This window comes from Siphateles boraxobius, unplaced genomic scaffold (assembly GCF_051911475.1).
Source record: "Siphateles boraxobius isolate OS27281-9 unplaced genomic scaffold, OSU_SipBor_1 130, whole genome shotgun sequence".
In the NCBI taxonomy this organism is placed as follows: domain Eukaryota; kingdom Metazoa; phylum Chordata; class Actinopteri; order Cypriniformes; family Leuciscidae; genus Siphateles; species Siphateles boraxobius.
In genome coordinates, this window is record NW_027508734.1 from 38,473,079 (window position 1) to 38,500,750 (window position 27,672).

General features: G+C 38.2%; 2 protein-coding genes across 5 annotated transcripts; both read left to right on the forward strand.

The window, feature by feature from the left end:
• The first annotated feature begins 19 nt into the window (after positions 1-19).
• On the forward strand, positions 20-15,351 carry cpt1aa (carnitine palmitoyltransferase 1Aa (liver)). 4 transcript variants are annotated; one of them, XM_077229353.1, is made up of 20 exons: positions 20-79; positions 346-377; positions 1,054-1,215; positions 1,331-1,473; positions 1,595-1,766; positions 1,878-1,982; positions 2,432-2,569; positions 3,218-3,295; positions 4,117-4,224; positions 5,024-5,108; positions 5,678-5,873; positions 6,091-6,279; positions 10,046-10,151; positions 10,782-10,898; positions 11,031-11,195; positions 11,293-11,424; positions 11,539-11,691; positions 13,514-13,627; positions 13,713-13,805; positions 14,324-15,351. In XM_077229353.1, exons 3-20 carry the CDS (start codon positions 1,075-1,077, stop codon positions 14,408-14,410), a joined length of 2,322 nt encoding a protein of 773 aa, XP_077085468.1. In that variant the 5' UTR covers positions 20-79; positions 346-377; positions 1,054-1,074; the 3' UTR covers positions 14,411-15,351. The 4 variants fall into 4 exon arrangements, 3 of the variants coding, with proteins under 3 accessions (XP_077085468.1, XP_077085469.1, XP_077085471.1); XR_013203687.1 differs by having other exon boundaries at positions 40-377; positions 11,539-11,728; XM_077229354.1 differs by lacking the exon at positions 20-79 and having other exon boundaries at positions 295-377; positions 1,063-1,215.
• Positions 15,352-22,345: 6,994 nt separating this feature from the next.
• Positions 22,346-26,258, forward strand: igf2a (insulin-like growth factor 2a). Its single transcript, XM_077229359.1, has 4 exons — positions 22,346-22,589; positions 22,958-23,087; positions 23,903-24,078; positions 25,015-26,258. Exons 1-4 carry the CDS (start codon positions 22,530-22,532, stop codon positions 25,249-25,251), a joined length of 603 nt encoding a protein of 200 aa, XP_077085474.1. The 5' UTR covers positions 22,346-22,529; the 3' UTR covers positions 25,252-26,258.
• Positions 26,259-27,672: the final 1,414 nt, after the last annotated feature.

A 27,672-nucleotide genomic window follows, 5' to 3' on the forward strand; every position in this document is an offset into this window, starting at 1 on the left:
GATCCAGTTTAATGCAACCAGATTGGTTAACTTACTTCCGAGTTCGACAATTCTCAACGGATCTGCTTGGATGATGAAGGTCAACCCCTAATGTCTAACAATAATAGTCAAAGTTATCTGATTTTAGTATCACATTTAAGTAAACCTATTTGCGCGCTATTTCAAAAATTTAAACTAGTTTGTAACCGCAACGTTTTAGTCGTGTGGTTAATGTAGAGTGGGCGGGCTATATGTGTCTACTGCACTGTTGTTAAAGTTGCATTCAGGAAAACAAACGTCTTGATTCACCGTGCCATTCAATCGAATGCATGTCCGACTGTATACTTATTTTGATCACGTTTACAGGTCTGGCCAGGAGAATAAGTAATCAAACGACGGTAAGTGCCGGCACATGGCTGTTTGACATATTCGTCATCATGGACGTATACAACAGTCCACTGGTTTAGCTGACTAAGCTCACATAGCTCACTGAGTAAACACACACACACACACACACACAAACACACAAGTAGGTAACAACTCTTGGTCGGATTTGTATTCAGTAGGGTTAGATTCAAAGGGGTTTGCGATTAATTTATTGTCTGTTTTCCTGCATTGAATCACGTGACTTTGTTGTGTTTGATAAGTTAACTTAGATGAAAAGACGGCCACATCATCAGGTCTGTAAGCATCGCAATGGGTTATTAGATCTTCATATTTCTTTTCTTTCTTATTGTCTTTCTAGATAGAACAAAGTTGTTTTTATAAGCAGTCTTAATATGTAATATGGCGGTGTGATTTAAATATTAACGTGTAACGTTATGGGTCAGCCAATGCAATGGTTGAGAAATATTCATGGCTTTATTATACTTCGGAAAGTTAAATGTGAAATATGAGTCAAGCAAGCAATTGAGTATTAGTTATTGGTTTGTCATTTTATCCGCAGGTGAAAAAGCAGGTTTAACAATCATTGGAGTCACAAGTTTTGTTAATAACAATATGAAGGCACATTGCTATAATATGTGCTTAAGTCACCTCCTGTGTTCTGGACTGAAGCATTTTGTTCTTTTGCAGAATTGTTAGAAGTGATCCAGTATGGCAGAAGCTCATCAGGCTGTGGCGTTTCAGTTCACCGTTGGCCCTGATGGCATTGACCTTCAGCTGAGTCATGAGGCTCTTCGGCAGGTCTACCTCTCTGGACTTCACTCCTGGAAGAAGAAATTCATTCGCTTTAAGGTACTAGGATTGTGTTTCTTACATGTTCTACCACTGGAACTTTTGACTACCTTTTCAAGACAATTTGGAGATTTAAAACCATCTTGGAGAATATCGTTTTTCATTGTGCTCACAGAATGGAATTTTGAATGGGGTGTACCCAGGGAGCGCACCAGGGTTCATGCTGGTGTTGGCAGGGTACTTGGGAAGAGCGCATTACTTAAAAGTGGACCCTTCCTTAGGCCTGTTCGTCAAACTTGGCAAACTTGTCCCGGTCAGGTATGTCTGTTTCATTTGGGCTTTTTGTTACTCCACAACACAATAAAAAGTGCCTAAATTGCATTTGTGTATGTTAGAGGTTATTCTCAATCAGGCTCCTCTTTTGCCTCTCTTTCTGCAGTAGGTACATGTCTGCACAAAAGCAGATGTTAGTTGGGGGTGTCATGGTGGGCACGGGTTTGTGGATTGCCATCATATTTTGCATGAGGAGTGTCCTGAAGGGTCTGCTGTCCTGGCATGGCTGGATGTATGGTGCCCGTGGCAAAATGACCTGGAAACTTCAACTATGGCTTGTATGTATGATATTGAGGATTTATAATTTGTGTTAATTGTTTTCTGGAACACTTTATGCTGATCCATTCTTGGTGGTTTTGAACTCTGCCATTTGTTCTTTGACCTTGCAGGTGCTAGTGAAGATTTTTTCTGGCATGCAAACACCAATGCTAAACAGCTTCCAGACATCGCTCCCTCATTTACCCTTGCCATCTGTGAAGGACACCATGAGAAGAGTAATTATTCATCTTTTTAACAACCCAATCAAAACTATTCTTCAGTTTAAAATATTTATTTGAAATGATTTGTTCAGTTAAATGTCAGCGTCAGATTGGTAACCCAGGAATAGCTACTCTTCAATTAGTTTTTTCAATGTGGATTTTGGTCACTTGTTTTCAGAGTTAACTTGCTCAGGTGATTATCTAATGATGTTGGAGGTAGGTTGCACAGTGTGGATGAAGTGTTAACTTACTAAAACATGCACGCTGTTGAGAACGGCACTAGAAAAATAAACTAGCTTAGGTTTGATTTGAACTAATAAACCATAATTTGTTGAGACTCTTAAGGAACATGCTTTGGATTTTAGTTAATACTAATCTTTTTGACTACCCTGACAGTGAGATGTTGATTATAATTGTGAATTTTAGCTGTGATTTCTTGTTTTCTTGAAATTCTGAACCTGTAGTATCTTGAATCAGTCCGGCCACTACTGAGCGATGAGGAACACCAAAGAATGCAGAGTCTTGCACTTGACTTTGAGAAGAACCTTGGACCAAAACTTCAGTGGTACCTCAAACTGAAGTCTTGGTGGGCCACCAATTATGTAAGTATAACACATCACTCTACATATCAGTTACTTCTCAATGAAGACCTGCAGCAGCAGTTTAAGTTCTTGTGTTATGTTGTGTTATATTTTCTCCTGTATATGTCGCAAGGATACAAACTACTTGCCTTTTGGAAAAATTGGTTTTGGGTCAACTGTGACAAATACTCCATGTGATTTGTGCATATCTGAGTAGTTCATTCTAATTTACACACAAATATTTCTGTAGTTTTTCAAAAAATATTGAGCAGCACAACTGATTATGAGAAATCCTTGAACACAAAATCAGTATATTAGAATGATTTCTGAAGGATCATGTGATACTGAAGATACAAGTAAGGATGGTTAAGCGTAGCGTCAGTTCTAGCAGGTCACGTTAGTCAAGCTCGCATCAGCTGATATACGTCTACCATTAGGAATACGACGCCTATCACTGTATACAGAAGCTCCTTCAGTATTATCAGCAGCTATCGTGGTTCTCAGGGGCTAATTACCCTCCTCCATCCCCAGCTCCTCCTCTTTACCCCTAAACTGTTGAATGGTACTGTACATGATTGGGAAGGGGGAAATTCCTGCATAACAGAAATTACTCTGACTGTCTAACCTATTTCACCTCTGTGGTTGCATCGTTGTGTGTGTGTGTTTCAGGTGAGTGACTGGTGGGAAGAATATATCTACTTGAGAGGTCGTGGGCCAATCATGGTTAACAGCAACTACTATGTAATGGTAAATAGTACTTGCCAGCCTCACGTTCATATTTAGCTACAAGGTGCAGTATAGTAGCTAGATATATTATTATTATTATTGTCTGCTAAGCTCTGTTTACACCTGGTATTAAGTCACAAGTAAAGGGGGATGCACATACATGTTTACACCTGGTATTTTAATCCATCTCTTTTGTCCATTTTTAACCACTTTTGTCCTGATTTCTTCGAGGGGAGGGTATATGGGTGGGTAAATGTATGTTTTTTTTCAGAATATGAGATCTAATGGACAAAATAAGCATGCTGAATTTACATATGAATGCGTCTGGAGATGAAAGAGAAACGTATAAAGAACAGCAGCTTTCGTTTCTGCTCCAATAGCTGCAAGACAACGCCGGATTGGTATAGTGTTAGAAATCAGGAATGGTGAGAAAACATTGTGCATGGTTTGTTTTTCGTCTTCAGCCGACAATGTTTAAATCCCACCTGGCTACTCGCTTCCCGTAATGTTTACGCATTAAGTTCGTAGGCGGAGAGCGGTGGTCTTTTGTGGCTGTTCAAATGTATACGACCACATGAGTGTTTACAATACGAAAGCAATCCGGTCGAATGCGTTTTCGACCACCTCTGAAAGTAGTTGAAAGTGGACAAGCTCAAAACGTTTTAGACCCGATTTACACCTGTATTTAGCGTTGGCCATTTGTGATCTGATCGAGCAAAACACATCTTAATACCAGGTGTAAACAGGGCCCTAGATAATCTTAGGTAATTTTTTTGTTTTCATATCAATTAGATTATACCTGCATTCTTTAACTCCTTGTTTCTTTATTTCCCTCTGAACAGGACTTTCTTTATGCCTTTCCCACACATCTACAAGCAGCAAGAGCCGGCAACGTCATTCATGCAATCATGCTTTACAGGGGGAAGCTGGACCGTGCTCAAATCAAGCCGGTTAGACGATCAACCATATTCTGTACCTCATCTTTACTGTAAACAAATCACTTTTTATTTAATAAGTGAGTTTTGTTGAGTAAATGGGTATATTATCTTATTTACCATGTTGCTCCATAATAAAGGAGGATAACATTTGTTATAGTTTTAGACTTTCACAGCCATAGAACCAATAAGTAATAGCACTGTAATAACCTCTACCCTCTTGTCACAAATTATTGATTACCCTAACTATTATTGGGCCTGTCACAATGGAGATTGATCTCTTTATTTAATGCAATACATAATAATAATAATATTTCATGACTCCTGATCAAATGGTCATAATGGTGCAGCTTTTTGCACAATTGAACAGAGTTCCACTCTGTTCTGCCTAGTGGGAATGGCTATTTAATACATTACGCATCCCAGGCCTGGAGAGTGGTAAGAATAGGCAGTCTGTGCACCATAGGCCAGCTTCTGTCTACTACGCTGGTCATGTGTCATCAGTTATTTTTGACTAGCAGAGTAATAGATATGTTCTTGTAAACTGTAGCTGGCAGTTTTTTCTTATGCACAATAATTTAATAATGGATAATAACATAATAAAATTGTTTTGACAGGCTGGTGACAGTGGACTGAGCTGCTTAATATCCCTCTCCATTCATTCCATTCCATTGCTTTTTTTTCTTTTTAAATATGTTTTTTTTTTTAAAAATTTACTAGGACACTAGTTAGTCTTCATTGTGTACTAATGATTGCATAGTTCTCTCTCTGGCCCGCCCAACAGTGATTTGTGTCCATTCTCTCTGTTTCGCAGCTTATGCTTCAAAACACCATCCCCATGTGCTCGTCCCAGTATGAGCGCATGTTCAACACCAGCCGCATCCCAGGCATAGAAACAGGTACTGAACACTGACACAGTTGTCTTTGAGGCAAATTCAAGTTATAGGGCAAAGTTCATCCAATCCTGCTTTCCATTCTGCGCACAATTAAATCTGTTACTGCTTAAGATAACAAGCTTATGACAAGCATTTTATGGGTCAAAATTATCAATTTTACTATTATGCCAAAAATCATTAGGATATTAAGTAAAGATCATGTTCCATGAAGATATTTAGTAAATTTCCTACCGTAAATATATAACTAATTTCTTTTTGTGAGTGAATGCAGCACAATCGTGAACATAAATGGACAACTTTAAAGGTGATTTTCTCAATATTTAGATATTTTTGCACCCTCAGATTCCAGATTTTCAAATAGTTGTATCTCGGCCAAATATGTCCTATCCTAACAAACCATACATCAATGAAAAGCTTATTTATTCAGCTATCAGATGATGTATAAATCTCAGTTTAAAATAATTGACACATGTGACTGGTTTTTTGGTCCATGGTCACATATACATTTTTAATTTATAATCATAATAACGTTGTAAATGTTTATTGTAAATTGACCTTCTTTCTTTCTGTAGACTCCGTTCAGCATATATCTGACAGCAGGCATATTGTGGTGTATCATCGGGGCCGTTACTTTAAAGTATGGCTGTTTTATGATGGGCGGTTATTGTTGCCACGTGAGATAGAGCACCAGATGGAGAGGATCCTGGCTGACACGTCAGAGCCACAGCCTGGAGAGGAAACCCTCGCCGCCCTCACCGCAGGGGACAGGTATTCACTACACACCCAACAGCAGGAGTCGCTACCGTTTTCCTGTCTTTCATTTGTTTGATCTCTTGTAACTGCTATAAAGTTTAAGTAGGCTGTCAGTTTTAAATTAGGTACTTTTGTTTCTAATACTTGTCTAATTGTCACTAGTTTTTAGCAAACTGTCTGAACCATTTTAGATGGAGTAAAAGCTTGTTTTCTGTATCTGTGACTGTGTCAGAGTGCCTTGGGCATGTGCCCGTAATGCCTACCTCAGACACGGCAAGAACAAGAAGTCTCTGGATGCTGTTGAGAAGGCTGCTTTCTTTGTTACACTGGATGACACAGAGCAGCGCTATGATCCAGAAAACCCTGTGGAGTCCCTGGACCGTTACGCTAAATCGCTGCTCCATGGGAAGTGTTATGACAGGTGAGAAAGAAACCATAGCATGTGTTAAGAGAGACCATCTCCTTCCATGCCCCTTTGAAAAACTTGTTGTGAGTCTTGTTAGATTTCTCTATATTTGGCTGAGCAGTTGTTTGGGTGGCTCACCAATGTATTAGATTTCTTGTGGGGAGTAGAATTTATTGAAGGTAGTTATAGTGTAGCACAGTTCTTCAGCAGCGATGTTAGCGTGTCGGCCTTCAAAGAATCTTAAAGGGATAGTTCACCCAAAAATGAAAATTCTGTCAGTATTTACTCACCCTCATGTTGTTCCAACCCCGTAAGACCTTCGTTCATCTTCGGAACACGAATTATGATATTTTTGATGAAATCTAAGAGCTGGATCACTCCTCCATAGGCTTCTTCAGGGATTGAAACTTGCCAGCCCCGAAAAGTTATTAAAGATATTGTTAAATTGTCCAAGTGACTACAGTGCCTCAATCTTAAGTTTATCAAGCGACGAGAATACTTTTTGTGCGCAAAAAAAACAAAAATAACGACTTTATTTCAACTATTCATTTACTTCTCTGTAGGCCTCGAGTCAGTTCACTAGTATACAGGGTGGCCGCATGTCCTTAAAAAGTCTTAAATAAAGTTTTCCTAATAAAAGGCCTTAAAAAGTATTAAAATGTCTTAAATTCAGAATCGATGGGTCTTAAATATTTGTGGTCACATTACCGCTAAAATTTCTCCAGTCTGATGGACCCAATGTCCGTCAAATAACCAGTGAGTCATTGAATCGCGAGAATAATTCTGATTTTATGACAAAATAGTGTTGCACGATGCACCGGTACTAGAAAGGTATCGCGATACCCAGCTATTAAAATAGGTACGATATAAAATTTTATTAGTAGGCCTACCGGTACTTTAAGAGTGACAGCACTCTAAATAATAAGAGCAGTATTTCTTTAATTTGCGTCAATGCGTAACAGCCTGTTGTCAGGATGTGTGTGCACTGTGCAGAGCTCTGCTTCCACTGTTTTCATTCACTAAACAACGGAAGCAGGACAGTAAAATATATAAACACAGCGAAACATGCATGCATGAGAAAATAAAGTGCGGGACGTGCTCGCGCTGCCGGCTCAGACCTGAAGCGCGCACACACGCCTTTCACACAGCATGCGATCGCGAATTTAGTTCTCTTTCGTGATTATTTGGATTGAATAATCAAAATTGTAGGTAAAAACAGAGAATGTCTAATAAGGGGAGAATTGGCACTGTCTGGTCACTTCCGGTTTCTGGACTGGCTGCAGTAACACGTCTCTGTCCATGTGGGGGCGCTCGCAGGCGAGTGCAGAATGAATGGGAGTCTATGGGGTTTCATCCCCAGAAATCCACTTTTCTCAGGATGTAATTTTTTGTCAAGTAATTTGAAAGTTGCATTCAAAAGGGGCGGCTAAGATAATACACTCAGCTGAAAATTGCATTTTTAAGTTCACTTATCTGTTCGTTCATTCGACTTTTGGTCTATAATCTATATTGAACTTGCAGAATCAACTATAAAATCTACGTTGATTCAACGACAAGCAGGAGAAAGGGATACATTTAGCCATCTAGCTCCATAGACTCCCATTCATTCTACACTCGCCCGCGATCACCTCCAGTGGAATTCTAATGGAACTGCAACCAAGATGATATACAACGGGCCAATAGGAAGTGCCAAGACTCTCCATAGACAGACTCTGGTAAAAAGATGTACGTAATGGCAAGTATTCACGTAAACACAGTCGGGTTTGTCTTTAGTGAATGTAAACCGTTTGTAAAAATAAATCGTATGTGTTCCATTGGGTAGCCTACGTGCAGGTCTTAAAGGGCCGGACCAGCAGCCTAATATTCTGTGTAATTAATGTTAATGAAACAACAGAATATAGACAATCACCCAATGCTTGACTGAATAAATTTATCTATTTATTAAGAATCATTCTATAGTTAATTTATAGATTGAAGACTTTATTTTTTTCAGCTACAGTACTAGATCCATTTAACAGTAGCATTCAAAAAAGAAATGAAGCACTGTTTATTTTATTAGTCTCTTATAGTATTTGTCATATTGTTTGTAATTTGATTTTTGCTTATTTTTAATAACAAAGATACAATTAAATTAAATATCTATATTGTATTTATAAAATTACATTTAAAAAATAACTTGTTTCATGAAATAAGATTTTGGCCATCCCAACTTCACAAACCTTTCAGAATTGTGAAAGGTTAGCAAATGTTAACATGATTGATAATAATGTCAATGTTGCAAACATCTTTGTAAGGATGTAGAGACTGGCACTTGCTAATTATTATTATTTTATTTAATAAAGGGGAGGGAATGGTCAAAAAGCAGCGAAGGAACAAAGTTTTTTTTAAATTAATTTATAAAACAATGAATTGTAAGTTCTGTCATATATGTTTCAGTTACTTTTACTGTTTTCTTTTTTTTCCCCATGGTATCGAGGTATTTTAGTCTGGTATCGTATCAAAGTCCTAATTTTGGTATCGTGACAACACTATTACATAAACAGCGATTGATAATGATAATGTATTTCTGGTAGCGCTATTGGGACTCGCGCTGCCTGTCTCTGTGAGAGATTTTATAGTGAGAAATCAAAAAAATGAGCATAACAGCACATAAAAAATTCACAGAAGAAACATACTGAGGTAAAAATTCAAAATGTTGAGTTTTTTATTTGTAATATATGATATAGTTAAGTAACATAACATGACTGGAGCTATTTTGCTGAATATTCTCAGGATTGCAAATGTTACATTGATTTTAGTTCAATAAACAAGTAGTTAATATTAAATTACTTCAATTACTTAGGTTAAACATTAAATATTACATATACGTATGTAATATAATGTGTATTTCCATCACAGGTTTGGTCTTAAATTTCATTCAAAGTGGCATTAAAAAGGTCTTAAAGTCTTAAATTTAACTTGTTTATATCTGACAGCCTGGTATAATAGCGTAAGCTTCTGTTGTTGTATGTCACACGCATCACACACATGACCAGCGTCGGCCAATAGTGAGCCTACGTGTGACGTAGCTCTACGCGATCACACTACGCTAACTGACTCGAGGCCCACAGAGAAGGAAATGAATAGTTAAAATAAAGTCGTTATTTTTGTTTTTTTGCGCACAAAAGTATTCTCGTCGTTTGATAAACTTAAGATTGAGCCACTGTAGTCACTTGGACTATTTTAACAATATCTTTAATAACTTTTCGGGGCTGGCAAGTTTAAATCCCTTAGAAGCCTATGGAGGAGTGATCCAGATCTCAGATTTAATCAAAAATTTCTTAATTCGTGTTCTGAAGATGAACGAAGGTCTTACGAGGTTGGAACAACATGAGGGTGAGTAAATACTGACAGAATTTTCATTTTTGGGTGAACTATCCCTTTAACCCAAAGTTTTGTCTGGGACAGAACTTTATACATGAGGTAAGAAAGGCTGCATAAAATAGAAACCTGTTAGGACCTCCCACAGGAGATCGATCGACCCTGCAATCTACTTTGAGCAATGCTGTTTCTTTGTCACTCACACCCATCAGTTATTTGGGCCATACCGCTATATTGGCTATTTAGTTCACACTTTTACTGACACAGATAGTTGATTTCATCTGAGGCACAGTCACAATGTAAATGCATCTGACTAAAGATGACTGAAAATGAACTCAATCTTTCACTCTCTAGGAACCAGTGCTGTACCTCTAAGTAGCTTTTATGTAATGTGTAAATTTTAATGGTCATCTTTCCTTAGGTGGTTTGATAAGTCCATAAACTTCATTGTCTTCAAAAATGGAACAATGGGCCTAAATGCAGAACACAGTTGGGCTGATGCTCCAATCGTTGGCCACCTCTGGGAGGTACACCCCACACACACGCACTACTTTTTTGGTCTACTACTGTCAGTCAGTCAGAAATTACTACTTTTATTCAGCCAGGATGCATTAAATTGATAAAAAGTTAAGAATGTTTTTTTTTATAATGTAACCAGGAAATCTGCCTCAAATAAATGCTGTTATTTTGAACTTTCAAACTATTCTGAAATAAAGTATCATGGTTTCCACAAAAATAGTAAGCAGCAACTATTTTTTAACATTAATAAGAAATGTTTCTTCATTACCAAATAGGCATATTAGAATCATTTCTGAAGGATCATGTGACACAAAACTGGAGTAATGATGCTAAAAATACAGCTTTGCTATCATATGAATAAATTAAATTTGAAAATGTGTTAATATATATATTTTTAAATTTTAATATTTCACAGTATTACTATTTTTACAGCTAAGGAGCATAAGATACTTTTTTTTTTAAAGTTCGAAATTCTTACCAACTACATACTTTTGAATGGTAGTGTACATCAGTTGTGTTTCACTTTTAATTCCTATTTATCATGCATGAAATTATATATATATATATATATATATATATATATATATATATATATATATCTGTTTCTAATGTAAACCTTGATGATATTTTTCATGAAGCATGCGCTCTCAATGGACCCTGTTAAGCTGGGCTACACAAAGGATGGCCACTGTAAAGGAGAACCTCACCCTAATCTGCCTGGACCTCAAAGACTCCAGTGGAATATCCCATCTGAGGTCTGTGTATGATACACTTCATAGTAAAAACACTGATAACTTTTTCTTCACATCTTGCTTGATTGGATATGATGGAGCCAAGCTATTCACTTGTTTGATATTCTGTCTCTTGTGCTTCGTATTTCATGGCAGTGCCAAACTATGATTGCCAATTCTCTGTCTGTGGCCAAGGCTTTGGCTGATGATGTGGACTCTCACATCATCCCCTTTAGTGATTTTGGAAAGGGCCTGATCAAGCAGTGCAAGACCAGTCCAGATGCCTTCATCCAGCTCGCACTGCAGCTGGCCCATTATAGGGTGAACAATCCTATCAGTAAACTTCTGAAGTATAAAAAGTTATGGCAAGATAAGCCTGCTTTTGAAAATGTGATGTCAATGTTTTTTCATTGTACAGGACAAAGGAAAATTCTGCTTGACTTATGAGGCATCCATGACGCGTTTATTCAGAGAAGGCCGTACAGAAACTGTGCGCTCCTGCACCGTGGAGTCCTGTGCTTTTGTCCATGCCATGACCAACAACGAGACGGTACCATGTCAAAAATATCCCTTAAAACCCATTGGGATGTGGGGTGCACTATACCATTGCAGATAGCGGAAATAGGACAACACAATAATTATTTTTTTCTCTTTTATTTTTTAGAAAGAAGAGAAACTTCGTTTACTGAACCAGGCCTCTGAGAAACACCAGCAGATGTACAGAATGGCAATGACTGGTCATGGCATTGACCGCCATCTCTTTTGCCTCTACGTAGTGTCTAAGTACCTTGGACAGGACTCCCCTTTCCTCCAAGAGGTGTGTTCCAGCATTTAAGTGATTCAGAAAATAAAAAGTAAGAATCTAAGAAATTAAAAAGTATATATACACTACACTATCATTAAAAAGTTAACACTTTTATCAGCAAGGATGCATTAAATTGTAATATTACAATTTAATATACTTAATTATTATATTTAATATTACAAAGTAATAAAGTGACAGTAAATACTTTTACATGAAAATACATTCAAATAAATGCTGTTCTTTTGAACTTTGTATTCATCAAAGAATCCTGAAAAAAAAGTTCCCCAAAATATTAAGCAGCACAACTGTTTTCAACATTGATAATAATAAGCAGCAAATCAGTATATTAGAATGATTTCTGAAAGATCTTGTGACGCTGAAGACTGGATTAATGGCTGCTGAAAATTCAACTTTGCCATCACAGGAATAAATTGCATTTTAAAATATATTAAAGGTGTTGTAAGCAATTTCTGAGAAACACTGTTGATTTTTGAAATCAACTCAAACAAACACACCCCTCCCTTCATTGCTCCGTCCCCAAAATGCACGAATGCGCAATGCAAAAGTGGATATCTCTTTATCCTAGCAGAAGCGAAGCAAAATAATGCTTGGTGAAAAATAAAGCGAAGATGACGAACAAACAAGGAAGAACCAAAAAATTAACATACAGTACACAAAGAGTATATACAAGCAAGAGTTCATTGTTAGTCGCCAGCAGCACACCAGCTCCAGACTAGGGATGTGACGGTGAGGACGTTTTCCACCGTTAATCGATGTGTGACAACACCGGTATCACTTGGGGGGGATGGGAGATGTTGGAGTTTTTTCCTATTTCTTCCACGCCGCTTTTAAATCGCTTATGGTGCGTGTCCACTGGTGCAGAGCAAACGTTTTCAATGAATTCCTCAACTTCCATAGGAATGAACTGAAAACCCTTTGCACCGTTATGAATGCCCAATTGTCACCAATCCGGGAGCGGCAATTGCTTGAATGGTTGGTTCATTATTATTGGGGGGCGGTGCTGTGGTCAGCAAGTGATGTAACCAGTGTAGCGGCTGAACACTGGTAACACCGGTAGCACTGACTTTGGCAGCAAGCCTACTCCAGACAAACAATGATGCTCATGATGTTATAATGTTACTATAGCTAACATTACATCTACAGCATATCTTGGTTGTTTGAAACAGCAAAACTAACGTTACTCGCATATGGAGCAGGAACAACAGAAACTCTCTAATAACTCTCCAGTGCTAGAAAGTTTTTCTAATACTAATGCGGGTCCTAAAGCTTCTGACTGTCCCTTCTTTTTGCAGTAATCTTCCTCTGACCATTTCTCTTTTGTAATGTCCCTCTTGGCCATCTCTCTTTCGACAGTCTTTCTTCAAGTGTCCTGCTGGCTCACTCTCTCTCCTCCCCCATCATGAGTGGATACACTGATTGGCTACAAGTGTGTTGTGGTGCTCGGTCCGATCCACTTTCAACAGCGTTTCTCAGAAATCGCTTACTGCACCTTTAAAATAGAAAACAGTTATTTTAAATTGTAATAAAATATTACTATAATATAATATTACTGCTTAAAGTAAACCGAGTCTTGGTGAGTTTTAGACCTCTTTTAAAAACATTTTATGCGCCCCAAACTTTTGAACAGTATTGTAGGTATTAGAATATAAATTTTTTTTTCAATGCCTTGTGTGAATTAAGTGTCCTGATGCCTTCATATTCCGTGATAAATTAATGATAAAATACATTTCTGCCTTTATAGACAAGTAGCTGATATTCTTTAACAAAATTCAGTGCAACTGAATGCAAAATATCCGACTTCCTGTCCCTGCAGGTGCTGTCAGAGCCTTGGAAACTCTCCACCAGTCAGACTCCCCTACAGCAGGTGGAGCTGTTTGACCTGGCGAGACACCCAGAGTATGTGACCAGTGGGGGAGGCTTTGGACCGGTGAGTCTTTCAAAAATTACATAATATGGTAATCTTAAAATGCTTAGTGAAAAGATTAGATTTAACTTTTTTTTGTCTGCGGTAGGTTGCAGATGATGGTTATGGTGTGGCGTATGTGATTATTGGAGAAAAACTCATCAATTTCCACATCTCTTCCAAGCGGTCCAGTCTAGAGACCGTGAGTACACACATAATCAAAGAATCAGTCACAATACACAAAGTGCTGGACTAACCAGCGAACCAATCTCATTAGACACCATCTTAAATGTTAAATCATTCTGAAATGCCTAAGCTAAAGTCTGTAATCAAAATAATTTGCTATAATTACCTCCCAAAACTATCTTGCATATCAGGCATCTGCCTCAGAAGGCAAGATAACATGGCGTTTGTTACTGCGTCTCTGAGGCGCTAGTAATTTAGGTATAAAAAAGAGCCACAGTGACTTCCGCGGATGCAGCAACTTCCACTTTTATTATTGATACTTTGCGCCAGTTTCCAAGGAAGTGACCATTTGAACTTTTGAATACATGGGATGAAAACTGCTTTTATAAAGTGTTTTATGCGATATTCCAATTTTTTTGCATATTCCAATTTTTTTGCATAAGTTAAATTCAAATGGATACATGGCTAACCTTGTTTTTGATTAATTGGGGTTTTCTCTCATAGTTTTTTGTATTTTCTACCATCTTTCTTCAGGACTCTCATCGCTTTGGAAACAATATCAGACAAGCAATGCTTGATATGCTGGATCTGTTTCAGCTTGACAAAAGAGACCCAAAGTGATTTGATTGGTGAAAGGATAGTGCTTTTAATGACTGATCTTAATTAAGAGAAGCATAAATATATAATTAAGGTTAGTCATATACATGTATAGGTTTTTTTTTGTTTTTTTTTTTGCTTTCCTTGTTTTGTCCTGTTTGTTTGCATGTGTCTGTGAGATGCAGCATATGAAGGAGAGAATTAGGGAGGCAGTGTGAGAATCTCATTCTGTTGTTATATGTGCTGGTGCCTTAACATGTGTCTTAACTGAATTGTTCAGTGCAAGGTATCTAAAGTTAAACTGCATTTCATTACCAGAATGTGCTTTCACTTTGCGCTCGCAGTATACTTTACTGAGATGTAAAAATTTTTAGACTGACACTTCAATAGACAACATTCTGTTGACTAGATGTCAAGGAGCATAGTAATTTGCTTGGCTGAAGTGTTAAGCTTATAAATCTAGCAAATCGCAGCTCTTTATTTTTGCTTTCGCTTTGCATTCTTATATTTGCAGTTTTTCAGCTTCAATATTAAGTAATGAATAGAAAGATGAGATTAATAAGACAAGTTTCTGAATACCCCATGTGTACACTCATTTATAATGGATTTTGATTGACCAGCCTGTTTTTATTGGTTGGTGTCGTGGTGATTTAGCATTGAAAGGTCTTTTTAATTGGTTAATGCTTATCAGAGGCTTTATCAGAATAATTGTACATTTGTTTTTATTTGATTTCATTTGTTTTCCTTCCATCATATTTTATGTTCCCTTCTGAGTGTTATTTACTGTAATGGTTTTGAAAAATGTTAAAAAATAATAATAATTTCTGGAAAAAAATCTTATGTATTCTAAAACATTATTTTATTCAGTTATTTATTCAGAATAAGCATTAAACTAAAAAAAAATCATTATTGACAGTTCTTCATGTCTTGTAGTCTCTAATAAAATAGTATTTCCTTTTTTTCAAGATTCAAGATTATTTTCATAAATATAAGATTAAACAAAAACATAATTTTTAAACATTGAATTAAAGATAAAATTGTAAGAGTAATTTAATTAAAGATAAAATTGTAAGAGTAATTTAATTAAAGATAAAATTGTAAGAGTAATTTAATTAAAGATAAAATTGTAAGAGTAAATTACTCTTACAATTTTATCTTTAATTCAATTTCAGAGCACAAAACTGCTTTTCTCAATTTTTTCTTTTCCATGGATATATTCAAACGGAATGCTCAACTCTGGTGTTTTTATATAGGCCAGAGTCCAGTCATTGACCTATTAAAGGCATCTCTTCTAAGTAGGCTGCATAAATCGAACTGTGTTCCATACAGAGAAATGTGGTTGAGCCTTTATCTTTCCTATAAATAAGTCAGTAAAACTTTAGAATAATATCTCCTAATAACTCCCTATATTTTCAAGTCACATTTATTTATATAGCGCTTTTTACAATACAGATTGTTTCAAAGCAGCTTTTCAGAGATAACAGGAAAATAATGCAACAAAGTTTGTTTCCAGAAGAAAATAGCGTCACAGTCCAGCTTAAGTAAGTTCAGTGATGTTTCATTTTTGTTGTAGAAAAGTTATTAAAGAAAAAGGAGACAAAGGCAACAGAGGCAAAAAACAAACAAAAAAAAACTCTGTGGCAGAATGGAGAAAAAAAAACTTGGGAGAACCAGGCTTTGTATATTGTGTACTAAAACTACCCATTTAATTGTTCAGCCTCACTATATATTTGGTGTCTTTAATTACTGTGTGCTCGCGTAAAAAAAAACAACCCTATTTTTTAGGTACAACGTATTTACTGTGTTTGTTGAATTGCAAAAAAGGTTGGTTGGTGCTATTTTGGTCTAATACAGGTAAGGTTAGTCACAGGTTTGGTGGTACGGGTAGGTTTAAGGGTGGGCTAATATGTAAGAGAGGGGTCAACAGTGTAAATATATGTTTATGTAATTACTTGCTGGTGTTTTTTTTATGTGAATGTAAGTACACTGTAAAACATGCATGTACACAAATTTCATTATATCAAATTATTAATTTTAAATGTTAGTAGTTAAAGATACTTACTATAAAGTAGGTCCAATTGTTTAATTTAAAAGTGCACAAAGCGTAAATATGAAGCAGCACAACGGTTTTCAACATTAATAATAATAATTGTTTTTTAGATAGAAAATCAGCATACTAGAATGATTTCTGAAGGATCATGTGACAATGAAGTCTGGAGTAATGACCAACAAAGGAATACATTTACCAACAAAGGAATACATTACATTTTAAAAATATATTGAAATAGGAGCCAGCTATTTTAAATTGCAATAATATTTCACAATTACATGCTATTTGACAATTTTTACTATATTTTGTCGAATAAATATAGCCTTGGTGAGCATAATATAATATTTTGAAAAACATTAAAAATGGTTTCAGTTACTAGCGTAACCTCAGTTCCCTGAGATAAGGGGAAGGAGCATTGTGTCAGTAAATGACTGACACAAAGCCTGATTGGTTTACGTCTGTGCACCTGCACAGACAAATGGCATTTCAGCCCACCAAAAGGGGTGGGGCTGTCTGCCTATTTAAGTCATGCTGATTGCCATTTTAGTCAATGTTTTGACTGAGGAGCAGTAGCGTTGACTTGTGTGCAAGTGTAGTAGCACAGCATGCTACACAATGCTAGTTCCTGTTATCTTAGAGTTCCGAGGTTACATGTGCTGAGGTTACGTCATGCTGTCCGATCGAACCAGGACATGGTGCCCCCTAAGTTTTGACTTTAACTCCTTGCAGGCCAGAAGCACTGCCATCATCATCATGTGCCAGTTCATCATTGACTCCGTCTAGGAGCTGAAAGCTGGTCTACCGTTGCATAGGGCGCCTCAACCCATCTTGGAGGCGTCCGTCACGACTACTTTCCTTCTGGAAACTGCAGCCATGAGGCCCAGTAGCATCTTAAATGTTTTTAGGGGAAGGATGTCCCTGATTCTGAATGACTGCACTAACCCCTGATTCTTCAGACAACACTCCCGTGAAATCCAGGCCCGTATTTTGTCCGAGTTGAAGACTGCCCCAGGAATGAGATTTGTTGGGTGGGGGACAGGTAGTGAGTTTTTGCTTAATGAAGAGCAAAAATGCTCTTTTTATGAGGGTTTTTTAATTTATTTGATTCGCTATAACAGCGTAAGGGAATCTGGGCCCGCATACCACTGGTGGGGCGGACCCAGTATTTACAACAAACACAGTGCTTCCAATTCCCAGAAATAAACCGAGAGTAGGGAGGTGAACACGTGGTCACTCTGAGGCTGGTCTGGCCTTGACGGGTATTAGCCGCCTCTTCTTTGTGCACAAAACATCAGGGCTGTTTGGGCTGCTGCTCAGGGTCCAGCTCTAACTTAGGGCTGGGCCCCTGGGAAATGGATAAACCTAAAACTAGCGATTAGCAGGGTGGAAGTGTACTTCACCTTGGGTTCTACCTTAAGCTGGGGCTGAGCAGGCGTGGACACTGGTTTGGTGTGCTGCTGAGTCAACAAAGGCTTAGGGTGACTAGAAGCAGCAGAACTGGCCCACTTTGGAAGGAAGTGACGTATCACCTGCAACGACTTCAGGGCCATTGTAAATCGCTTAGCAAAGCCATCCACTGCAGAACCGAACGGCCTCAAGGCGGAGACCTTAGAGCCAAGGAGAGCTGTTTTGTCTGAAAATTTGATCTGTTAAATTAAGCCAACGGTGGTGCTCGAGGACCACCAAATTGGCCACTTGGGCTGTAGACTAAGTGGCGGGCAGGGCGAGGTCGGACATGTTGTGCAGCTTTTTGAAAGCTGCTGGATCAGGTCCAGATTCGTCCATGGCACGAAGGAGTTTGACCTGGTAGACCTGAAGGACCCCCATTGTATACAGGGCAGATCCAGCTTGACCGGTTGTGGCGTAAGCTCTGGCCCCAAGGGCTGAAGTGGTCCTGCACGGCTTGGAGGGGTGAGCTGCTTTGGTCTTCCATCCGAGGGATGTGGGCAGTCAGAGATGAGTGGTTACGGCCTCTTCCAACGGGGAAGCTTAGTGTACCCCTTTCTCTCTGCACTGTCAACAGAGATGAGGTGACGATGAAGAGGAATGGAAGAGCGCTGAGTAGGGGAGCGCAATGACCTGGTCAGTTCTTCGTGGACTTCCAGTAATAACGGGGCTGGTTGCCAGGGTTCGCCCAGTCCTCCACTTCAGTGGCACCCAGGGACATAGTGTCGTCAAAGTCCTCATCGGATCCCCCAAATGAAACCATGCAGATGAGGAGCGCTGGTCTTCGCGTGTGAAGAGCGATGGAGAATTGTTGCGCTGAGGGAAGAGCGAGGCATGAGGCGTTTGACTGACATGAACTTGCTACAGCCTGGTTGCTTGGTCCCGCAGCTCCGCTGTTTCTTCCGTCTTGGCTAGAGAGGGCAAGAGGAGGGGAAGAGAACGGGATACCGTGCAAGGCAGGATTGCTTTTGTTAAAGAAGCTACCGAGGGGAGCCTGCATGAGCCACATTCGTGGTATGACATTAAGAAGTAAAATTTGCTCTTGATGAATGATTACGGGAATTTGGTCTTTGTGTTTCCTCATATTCATGTGGAACAGGAAATCATTCCTGTGTCAATTTCAGTCTCCTAGTCACCCTGGTGTGCTTAAAAAAAACATAAATATGAATGGGAATATACTTCAGAGATATTTTACTCATACGAAATCTTGGGGGGCCAATAATTGTGGCCAACATGCATTAACATTGATTTCATAATGTAATTTTACCTCACACTTTCAATTTTTTTTAATGAAAGATCAAAATGATAAACAATGCACATGTTTTCGGGACTGTAGACCTCAAAACATGACACAAACATCAAGAACGGTGATAATCAGCAAATTTAAGATGAGCTCTCAAAATCACAACGCAACAAATAACTAACAATAAGGACAAACCAACAGCTAAAGTTTAAAAAAGGAAATACCAAAACAATTATGGTATAACCGTAACTACATTATTTATTCATACTGCAATGCATGCTGGGAACTAAAAACCCTTTACATTCCAGCAATATTGTTCAATTAGAAATAATTTGTTAAGACAGTTTGGCTGGTTGGGATAACATTCGAGGGAATTCTGTTGGTCTAACGGGTTTTTATGTAGTTTCATGTTCTTTACATTTTTAAGCCTATTTGTGGCTCAAAAGGTCCTGTAAACTGGAAAATATATAGCACTTTTATTCTTCATTGTGCACTTAATTTAAAAACATATTCCCTTTTACCTTTAAATATAAATGCGTATAAACTGGGTTTTTCGAACATTTTAATTTGTCCCAAAAAATTATTACAATTGATTCGGTGTGCATTTTCACCAGACAAAAGATGCACACACAGTATAAACCTACAAAGACCATTACAAATGATACAGAGTGAGGCTTTTCCATAATACTCTTTTGAAAATCAACTTTTTTTTTTAAGTTTCAGAGGGAACACTAACGTACATTAGATTGCATTACATATTTCAACGCAAAGTAGGGTAATTTTTTATTGCACAGGTGAATGTTGCTGTTACTGCTATTAATAGGCTAGTGAGTGTTTGGTGTGAGGATTAGGGGGACTGGTTTACATGAGAAATGCAAATAAAGGCCTGAGCAGAAAGTGCCAAACATATCAAAAACAGCATGGAGTCCCAAACTGACCAATGGCTCACTGTATCAGATTGATTGTAATGACAGTACACACAGCAAATCAAATTACTTTTTGTCAAACAACCAAAACACAGAAGTGTAGTGATGGGTGAAAGTCTTTGTTTTATACTCCAGAAAGTGCACTTTACAAGTCATGACATGCATAGTACATTTATTGTATTTTGTATATTTTAACTATGCACAAAACAGGATTTATACAATACAGAATGCACACATTATACACAAATAATAGTAGGCTATACACATGATGTGTATTTTTATTTCTACATTAAAGATGTGTGTGTGTGTTAGAAGTGTATGATGTGTCTAGACCAGAGAAGTGCTGTGGTTGTGGTTATGGGATTGTATTACGGGGCCATTAGTTGTGTTACTACACTTAAGTGTTTAGAAGTCGAATGGCCTGTGGGAAGAAACTGTCTTTTAGCCGGTTGGTGCGGGATCAGATGCTGCGGTACCGTCAGCCTGATAGCATAGAAAGAAGTTCATGACTAAGGTGGCATCCTCCAAGCTTTCCTTACACACCTCCTGACACATATAACATTCTGATAATTTCTCAAAGATTTAATAATTTAATTTAACTTGAATCAGATTAAGCTTAAATCTCACTCATGTAGTCATTTTACACTGGCTTTATAAATTTATACCACTAGAGAGGGCCATAGTGTACTTATGATAGCCTAATGTCACAAGATGGTTCATACACTATATTAAACACTAACAAACAACAAACAAACATATTTTTTATTAGTGATGTTGTCTCTTATCCAATGCATTATCGCAAACTGGTTAATGAGTGGTGTTGGGCCTGTCTATTTGCAAAAAATAAAATCTTATGAACCTTGAGTATACTGACAGTAATAAAATCATATAGACTACATGCTGATTTTTGTCATAATATCACCAATTGATGTCCAATTCATGCCATTTCCATTTTTTTAAAAAATAGCGGATTTTGCATGACAACGGCTGCTGTTTTCAGGCAGAAAATGTAATTAGTTTTACTAAAGTTCCATTATGTCCAGTTTGAGGCATGTCAGGACATGTCGACTGTTCATTCATTTTCATGTAGCACTTTATTTATTATTTCTTCTAGACTGGTATGTGTACACATTTTCTGTTAAATAGTAGGCTAAAGCCTAGCTGTTTCATTGCTTCGTGAACGGCGTATACAAATTATTGATTTGCTTTTTAAAGAAAATAAATGCTATTAGGTTTTCGCACGAGATGGAGCGCGCGCCCACAAGGGTCAACACTTGTCGTGTGAGAGTGAAATTTCAGCACGTTGTCTGTCTGCATTCACTGGAATGCGATTGCAACCCCCTTTGTTATGTTGAGAAACTGAAAGAATGTTCCGTCAATTAAAATTCCTAGGGCTGACCTGTCCTGTTGCCAAAAGGTAGGCTATTTTAAAGCGGGGGCTATTTGACTAAGAATGCGCATCGTCATTGGTGAGCAGGTACTCCCATTAGCTGAGTCTGCATGCATTCAAACATAAACATGCCTTGCACTTTCACAATATTCTTGCATCAAGCCTATCCTATTGCTTTTCGTCTGTTTTAGGATTCCCGAATCAGACGAGCAAAAAAAAAAAAAAAAAGTAGGTTATATGACAATGTTAGATTAGAAAATACAGAGATCTGGGGGAAAACATATTAAAGTATTCTAAATATGAAGTTTGAACATATTTTCTTAAGTGGATTAAGGACAAATGTTGGCTTATCGAAATAGCCTACTTGTTGTCAATTTTAATTTGATTAAGAGTAGCATTCTAGTTCTCACACGCACTGTGAGCGGACTGGCTGTAGAGATTGGGAAAGCATTTCCGCGAATCGGATCTTTCGAACAGTTCATTTCAAAGAACGAGTTCAAAAAGATATTCTTTACGTCATCACGTAATGCGTTCCAAAAGCGTCCCAGTAAAATATAAAGCACTTATATTACTGTATGTGTTTTCTTAATAAGGGTGATTGTTTACATGTCCCAGACCTAGTTCCGTTTGTTGCAGCAATCAACTCATAAAAACAAGTCTTAAATAATCAAAATATAATTTGTAGAAACAAGAAATACTAGTAAAATCGACTCACATATTTTGGTTGAAATGTTATTTATTTTCTTATGAAATTAGAACAAGCTCTTGTTCATGCGAGTTGTTGGTTTGTGAGCCGATTCACTGATTATGTCCAGTTTTGTGAAGCGGTTCAACCCAGTTCATTTAAAAAGGATCCGACTCAAATGAACCAGTCATTCACGAATCGGACATCGCTACTGGGCTTGGGGGTGCGAGGGGCGGGTGTTTAGTATGCTATATATTGCCTCTTGGTACATATCCTTTGCCTGTCCTGTGAACTTTGAGACAGCCACAAGCATCACTCACAGAGATGCAGCAGACTGGAAATTAAACAAAGCAACTCTCAAGTACAACAGCTAGTAAACGTCGCTTTCCACAAACCGCATACCATGGAAGATTACCATTTATTCTCTGCATCGTGTCGAAAAACGGAGAAAAGACAAACAACGGTAAGAGAAAGTGATAATATGAGCTTGTAGTACTACCTTTCTGCATGTTTACATTTGCACTATTTCAACTTAATTATTTAAAAAAATATATTTATAAATATTAATGACGATATATCAAACTTTGAGAAAAGTTTTCATAATCTTCATCATTCTGTGGGTTTCAGGGTTGATTTAAGGGTAGGCTATAGCCTTTGCTTGATTGTATCACTGATACGGATATCGTCTCCACAGTTACTTTGAACTTTGTTGAATAGCCTACTATTTGCTCGTAGGAATGAAAACCAGACAATTACATCAGTAGCCTCTTTTAAACGATACAGTTTGACTGCGTGTGTATGAATTGACTCACGTCTGTTTTCATTTTACAGATGTGCTCACTGATACTCTTCATTCTGTCATTGTTCATGTTGGCATCCCCCGTAGCAACGGCGGAGACACTTTGCGGTGGAGAACTTGTGGATACTCTGCAGTTCGTGTGTAAAGATGGGTTTTATATCGGTAAGTGTTACTCTTACAGTGCTGTGTGATGGTTATTGCCATGAAATCTAAACCTTTACATAGCTATTTGTCTTATAGAAGTAGATTTGAATTGAAATAGTGGTAATAGTAAATGGCATAATCATCCGTCTTGTCTTTCAAATTGCTGGTTGCATAATTAGGCTACATGAGCACTAATGACTGTCACAATGAGCGTGTTTATTAATGAGGATGTCTTTTATCACTTTCCACCAATTGTTCTCTATGCAAGCCATTAGTGCTGTTAATTGCTGTTAAATGAAAGACAAATTTTGAATTAAATTTATTTAATTCAGGTATTTATTTGTTTGCAAACAATTTGTCTTGTCTCTCTCTTTCTGTCTCTCTATCTGTGTCTGTCTGTCTGTCTCTCTCCCTCTCTCTGTCTCGTCCCCTGTATTCCTATCAGATGACTGTGGACTTCCCCCTTTTGTACCTCTCCTGCTGTTCTTTATCTTTTATCTCTGTTTAGTAGTCAAATGGCAAGGTTAAAGGATCCATTTTGCTAGCTATTCATACATCCTTGGGAACATAGAACAATATTTGTTTTTCTGTGCACAATGTTTTAAAGTCCTTATCAAATCGGTTAGTGCCAAAAATAAAAAGGGGGTCACAAAGAACAGGAAAGAAAGAAAGGATCTGTTGATGCAGTCTCAGATTTCAGAAATCCTAGGAACATGCCAGCAGCCACATGTGGGATTTGGTGAAATATAAACAAAAGGGTGTGAACTGGTAGCATTGGTCGCTTTCCAGGGGAACCCCAGAGTTGATCGCTTACCTTCTCTTCCCCCACCCAGGCAGGCCGAACAGATCAAACAGCCGCCGTCCTCAGAGAGGAATAGTGGAAGAATGCTGCTTTCGGAGCTGTGAGCTGCGTCTGTTGGAGCAGTACTGTGCAAAACCTGTGAAGTCCGAGCGAGATGTTTCCTCCACCTCGCTGCAGGTCTTCCCAGTGTCCCAGGCTCTTCACAAGGTACATGGAGCTGCTTATCTTCCCCTCCCCCCGTCGAAAGCCCAGCACAATGATTTTGCTGAACCCACAAACACAGACTCAGACTAGACAGGCAAGTCAGACATGCAGCCTGTTTTTATCACTGCAAAATCAATATTAACCATGTCTCCTCGCTCAGAATCGCTGAGCAATGTAGAAAATGACACATATCATCAGAAATCTGTAGACGGCATTAAAGATGATGTACGAACAACATTGAGGGAGATAGTTGCTCAAACAAAAGCCCATGGCAACACAATGAAACTCTATTGGACAGCATGTACAATGATGTCAGTATTCCAAGCACCAAAACAAGTACAAGTGTTGTGCCGCATTCTGGCAAATTTGTGTGCCATGTGCTCTTGGCATGGAAATATGTTAAGTGTTGGCAAGACAGTTGGCCAGCTGGCCATTGCTTGGATTTGAAAATTACAAAAACAAACAATCCAACAAAACAATAGCTCCTCTTGAGTCTACATTCACAATATGAGTTGATGAGGACGATGGAGAGGTTGTTCAACGAATAATCTATTTGCCTATAGGGTTAATCTAAAGTCTGTTTTTTTTTTTGTTTGTTTTTTTACTGTACCAGGATATGAGCACAATAAGAGAACGGCCTATTTATGTGTCACAGTTATTAGATTTGAAGCTACAATTTGGCTTTGTTCATTATCATATTGAAATTTGAAGAATGTATGGATTTGGTGGATGTTTTTATACAAAGTAACTTGCATTGCATTCACTGTAGACATTTAATCGGTTCATGCCTTCCCTGGGAATCGAACCCATGACCCTTGGTAATGTTAGCGCCATGCTCTACTGTTTGCTAGCTAGTGTTTCAAAACTTCAAAATCAGTTGGTAATTTGACAACAGATCAATGGAGTACAGAAACTACAGCAAGTTCTTCTGTTTTGCAGGACATCTCAGGAGGGCCTCTTGGTGTGAAGTATTCCAAATATGACGTGTGGCAAAGAAAGCCTGCCCAGAGGTTAAGGAGAGGGGTCCCATCAATCCTGCTTGCCCAAAAGTTTAGGAGGCAGGTGGAGAAAATCCAAGATGAGGAGCAAGCCCGTTTCCACCGCCCCCTCATGACCCTCCCCAACAGACACCCTGACATCCTTCCATACATCCAGATCAACACGTCCCACAAATGATGGCCAGCCTTCCTCAATGACAATAAACAAGGGATTATAGCCAAGTCTTGGTCAGTAGAGGCACTTTTTTCATGAATCACACCACTCGGCCACCGTCTTTGTCAAATCCAGAAGTAAGAAAAATGTTGGCTGGCATGCAAAGCCAAGGACTGAGTTAACAGCACTATATTTTTTGTGGACTGCTAAATATGATAACATTATGGTGCTAATTTTGCAAAAGGACTCACAAGGAGTTTGCTAAGGAATTTTTCCGTTTTAGGAAGAAAAAAAAGAGATTGTATTCAAAAGACAATTAAGAAACTCTTATTGTTTGGAGATGATCCCAACCAGGAAAAACTGTTTCCATTCTTGGCTGTTCAAGATCCATATTCTGTGCCCTGGAGAATGAAGGTGAAGCCTTTACTATTAAACAATATAGCATTGCAATGGAAGGCAGGAAACATCACAAAATATTGAAGCTGTGGATATCTACAATCAAGTTATCTTGGACTTTAGGCAAGAGCAGTTTCGAGGTGTCACTTATTGGACCATAGCATTCCTATTTCCAGTCTGAGTTTTCTGCCATTTTATCTTTGCGAATTGTCTACACTGTTATTAAGACAGTATTTTACACATATAAACAAAAGAATGGAACAATCTTTTTAAAAGGAAATTCAGCAATAACCTCTTGCATATTTTCATCATACACTTGTAGTATTCCAGTGCTTTTGCTTGAAAAAAAAAGAATACTTGAATATGTATGAAAAGTCTAATAAGATGTTGTCATTTATCCTAGTATGACCAGTCTTCGAAAATTGAGCCACCAAACATTTTCTTGAATTAATGGCACTGTATTAAGGCATTATTTATTTTGATATGAAACCCATAAAAATCAGTCCCAATGAGAGATTACATGCACAACCTGCAGTTTTTGTATATTATCTTTTTTTAGTTGTTCTGCTGATGTATGTAGATGCTATGTACCAAAAAATGTTGTCTCTTTTTTAAGTAAAGTCAATAGAAGCTTCTAAGGTTGTCCTGACTCACTTTTGTAATAGCTTGTTTTACTGCATGTTGCCTAATCTAAAATAGTTGGATAAGTCGATCGCTTTTGGAATGCATTTGGAACAGCAAAACAAGTGCATACGTACACAGGCTGTGACCTGGCTGCCCTAAGGGAAGGGTGAAGGCTAAGGAACGCTTACTCTTGATGATTTGCTGACTAACCTTGACGAAATGCCATAGGTCAGCTCAGGAGCATGCAGAATCCACATCAGCTGTGCACCATGAAAAGTTGAGCCTCATCTTCAGTGCCCTCAAGGTTTAGTTATAGGTGTCCTCCCCAAAGTAAGTCTTCTTTCTGAGATCTATTTATGAAGATATTGCAATTCCAAGGTATTTCTGAATCAGAATGGATCAGAAAGCCTTTTAAAGCTCATCAACTGGAGCAACCAGAATGGGAATATGGTATCTTGCAAGTGGGAAGAAGTGTGCTGCTATGGTTTACAGACAAGGTGTTTAAAAGTGTCATTTACCAATACAGCATTTGCATTGAAGGGATAGGTCACCCAGAAATAAATTTCTGTCATCATTTAGAAACCTTTAAGTTGTTTCAAATCTGTATGACTTCCTTTCTTCTGTGGAACATCAAAGAATATCTTTTAAAAAGGTTTCAATTGTTTTTTTGTTTATACAGTGAAAGCCAATTCCAAAACAATATTGGATTTGGACATTCATTGTATAGACAAAAAATAAACAAATAAATAAAAATGTCTTCTTTTGTATGGAGGGAGTCCCTTACATGACAGGGGCCACGAATTAAAAATTTGTTTCCACAAAATGAAGGAACAAATTTGTACAACATGGCCATGATTTAACTAATACGAGGAAACTAATTAATAAAAAATGGACACAAATTTGTTGGGAAGTTGTGAGAACCATATTGATATATTTTCCACATGTCATCTGCAGGGCTCCATACTTTTGTTTTCCATGGAATAATAATAATTCGTTACATTTATATAGCACTTTTCTGGGTGCTCAAAGCGCTTCACATATGGAAGGGGGAATCTCCTCTACCACCACCAATGCGCAGCATCCACTTGGATGGTGCGACGGCAGCCATATTGGGCCAGAACGCTCACCACACACCAGCTTACTGATGGAGAGGAGACAGTGATAGTTAGGAGGCCACGATGGACAGAGGCCAACGGGCACATTTGCATTTTTTAATGACCACAGAGAGTCAGGACCTCGGTTTCAACGTCTCATCCGAAGGACGGTGCTCTTTGACAGTATAGTGTCCCAGTCACTATACTGGGGTGTTAGGACCCACACAGACCACAGGGGGAGCACCCCCTGCTGGCCTCACTAACACCTCTTCCAGCAGCAACCTGGTTTTCTCAGGAGGTCTCCAATCCAGGTACTGACTAGGCTCAGCCC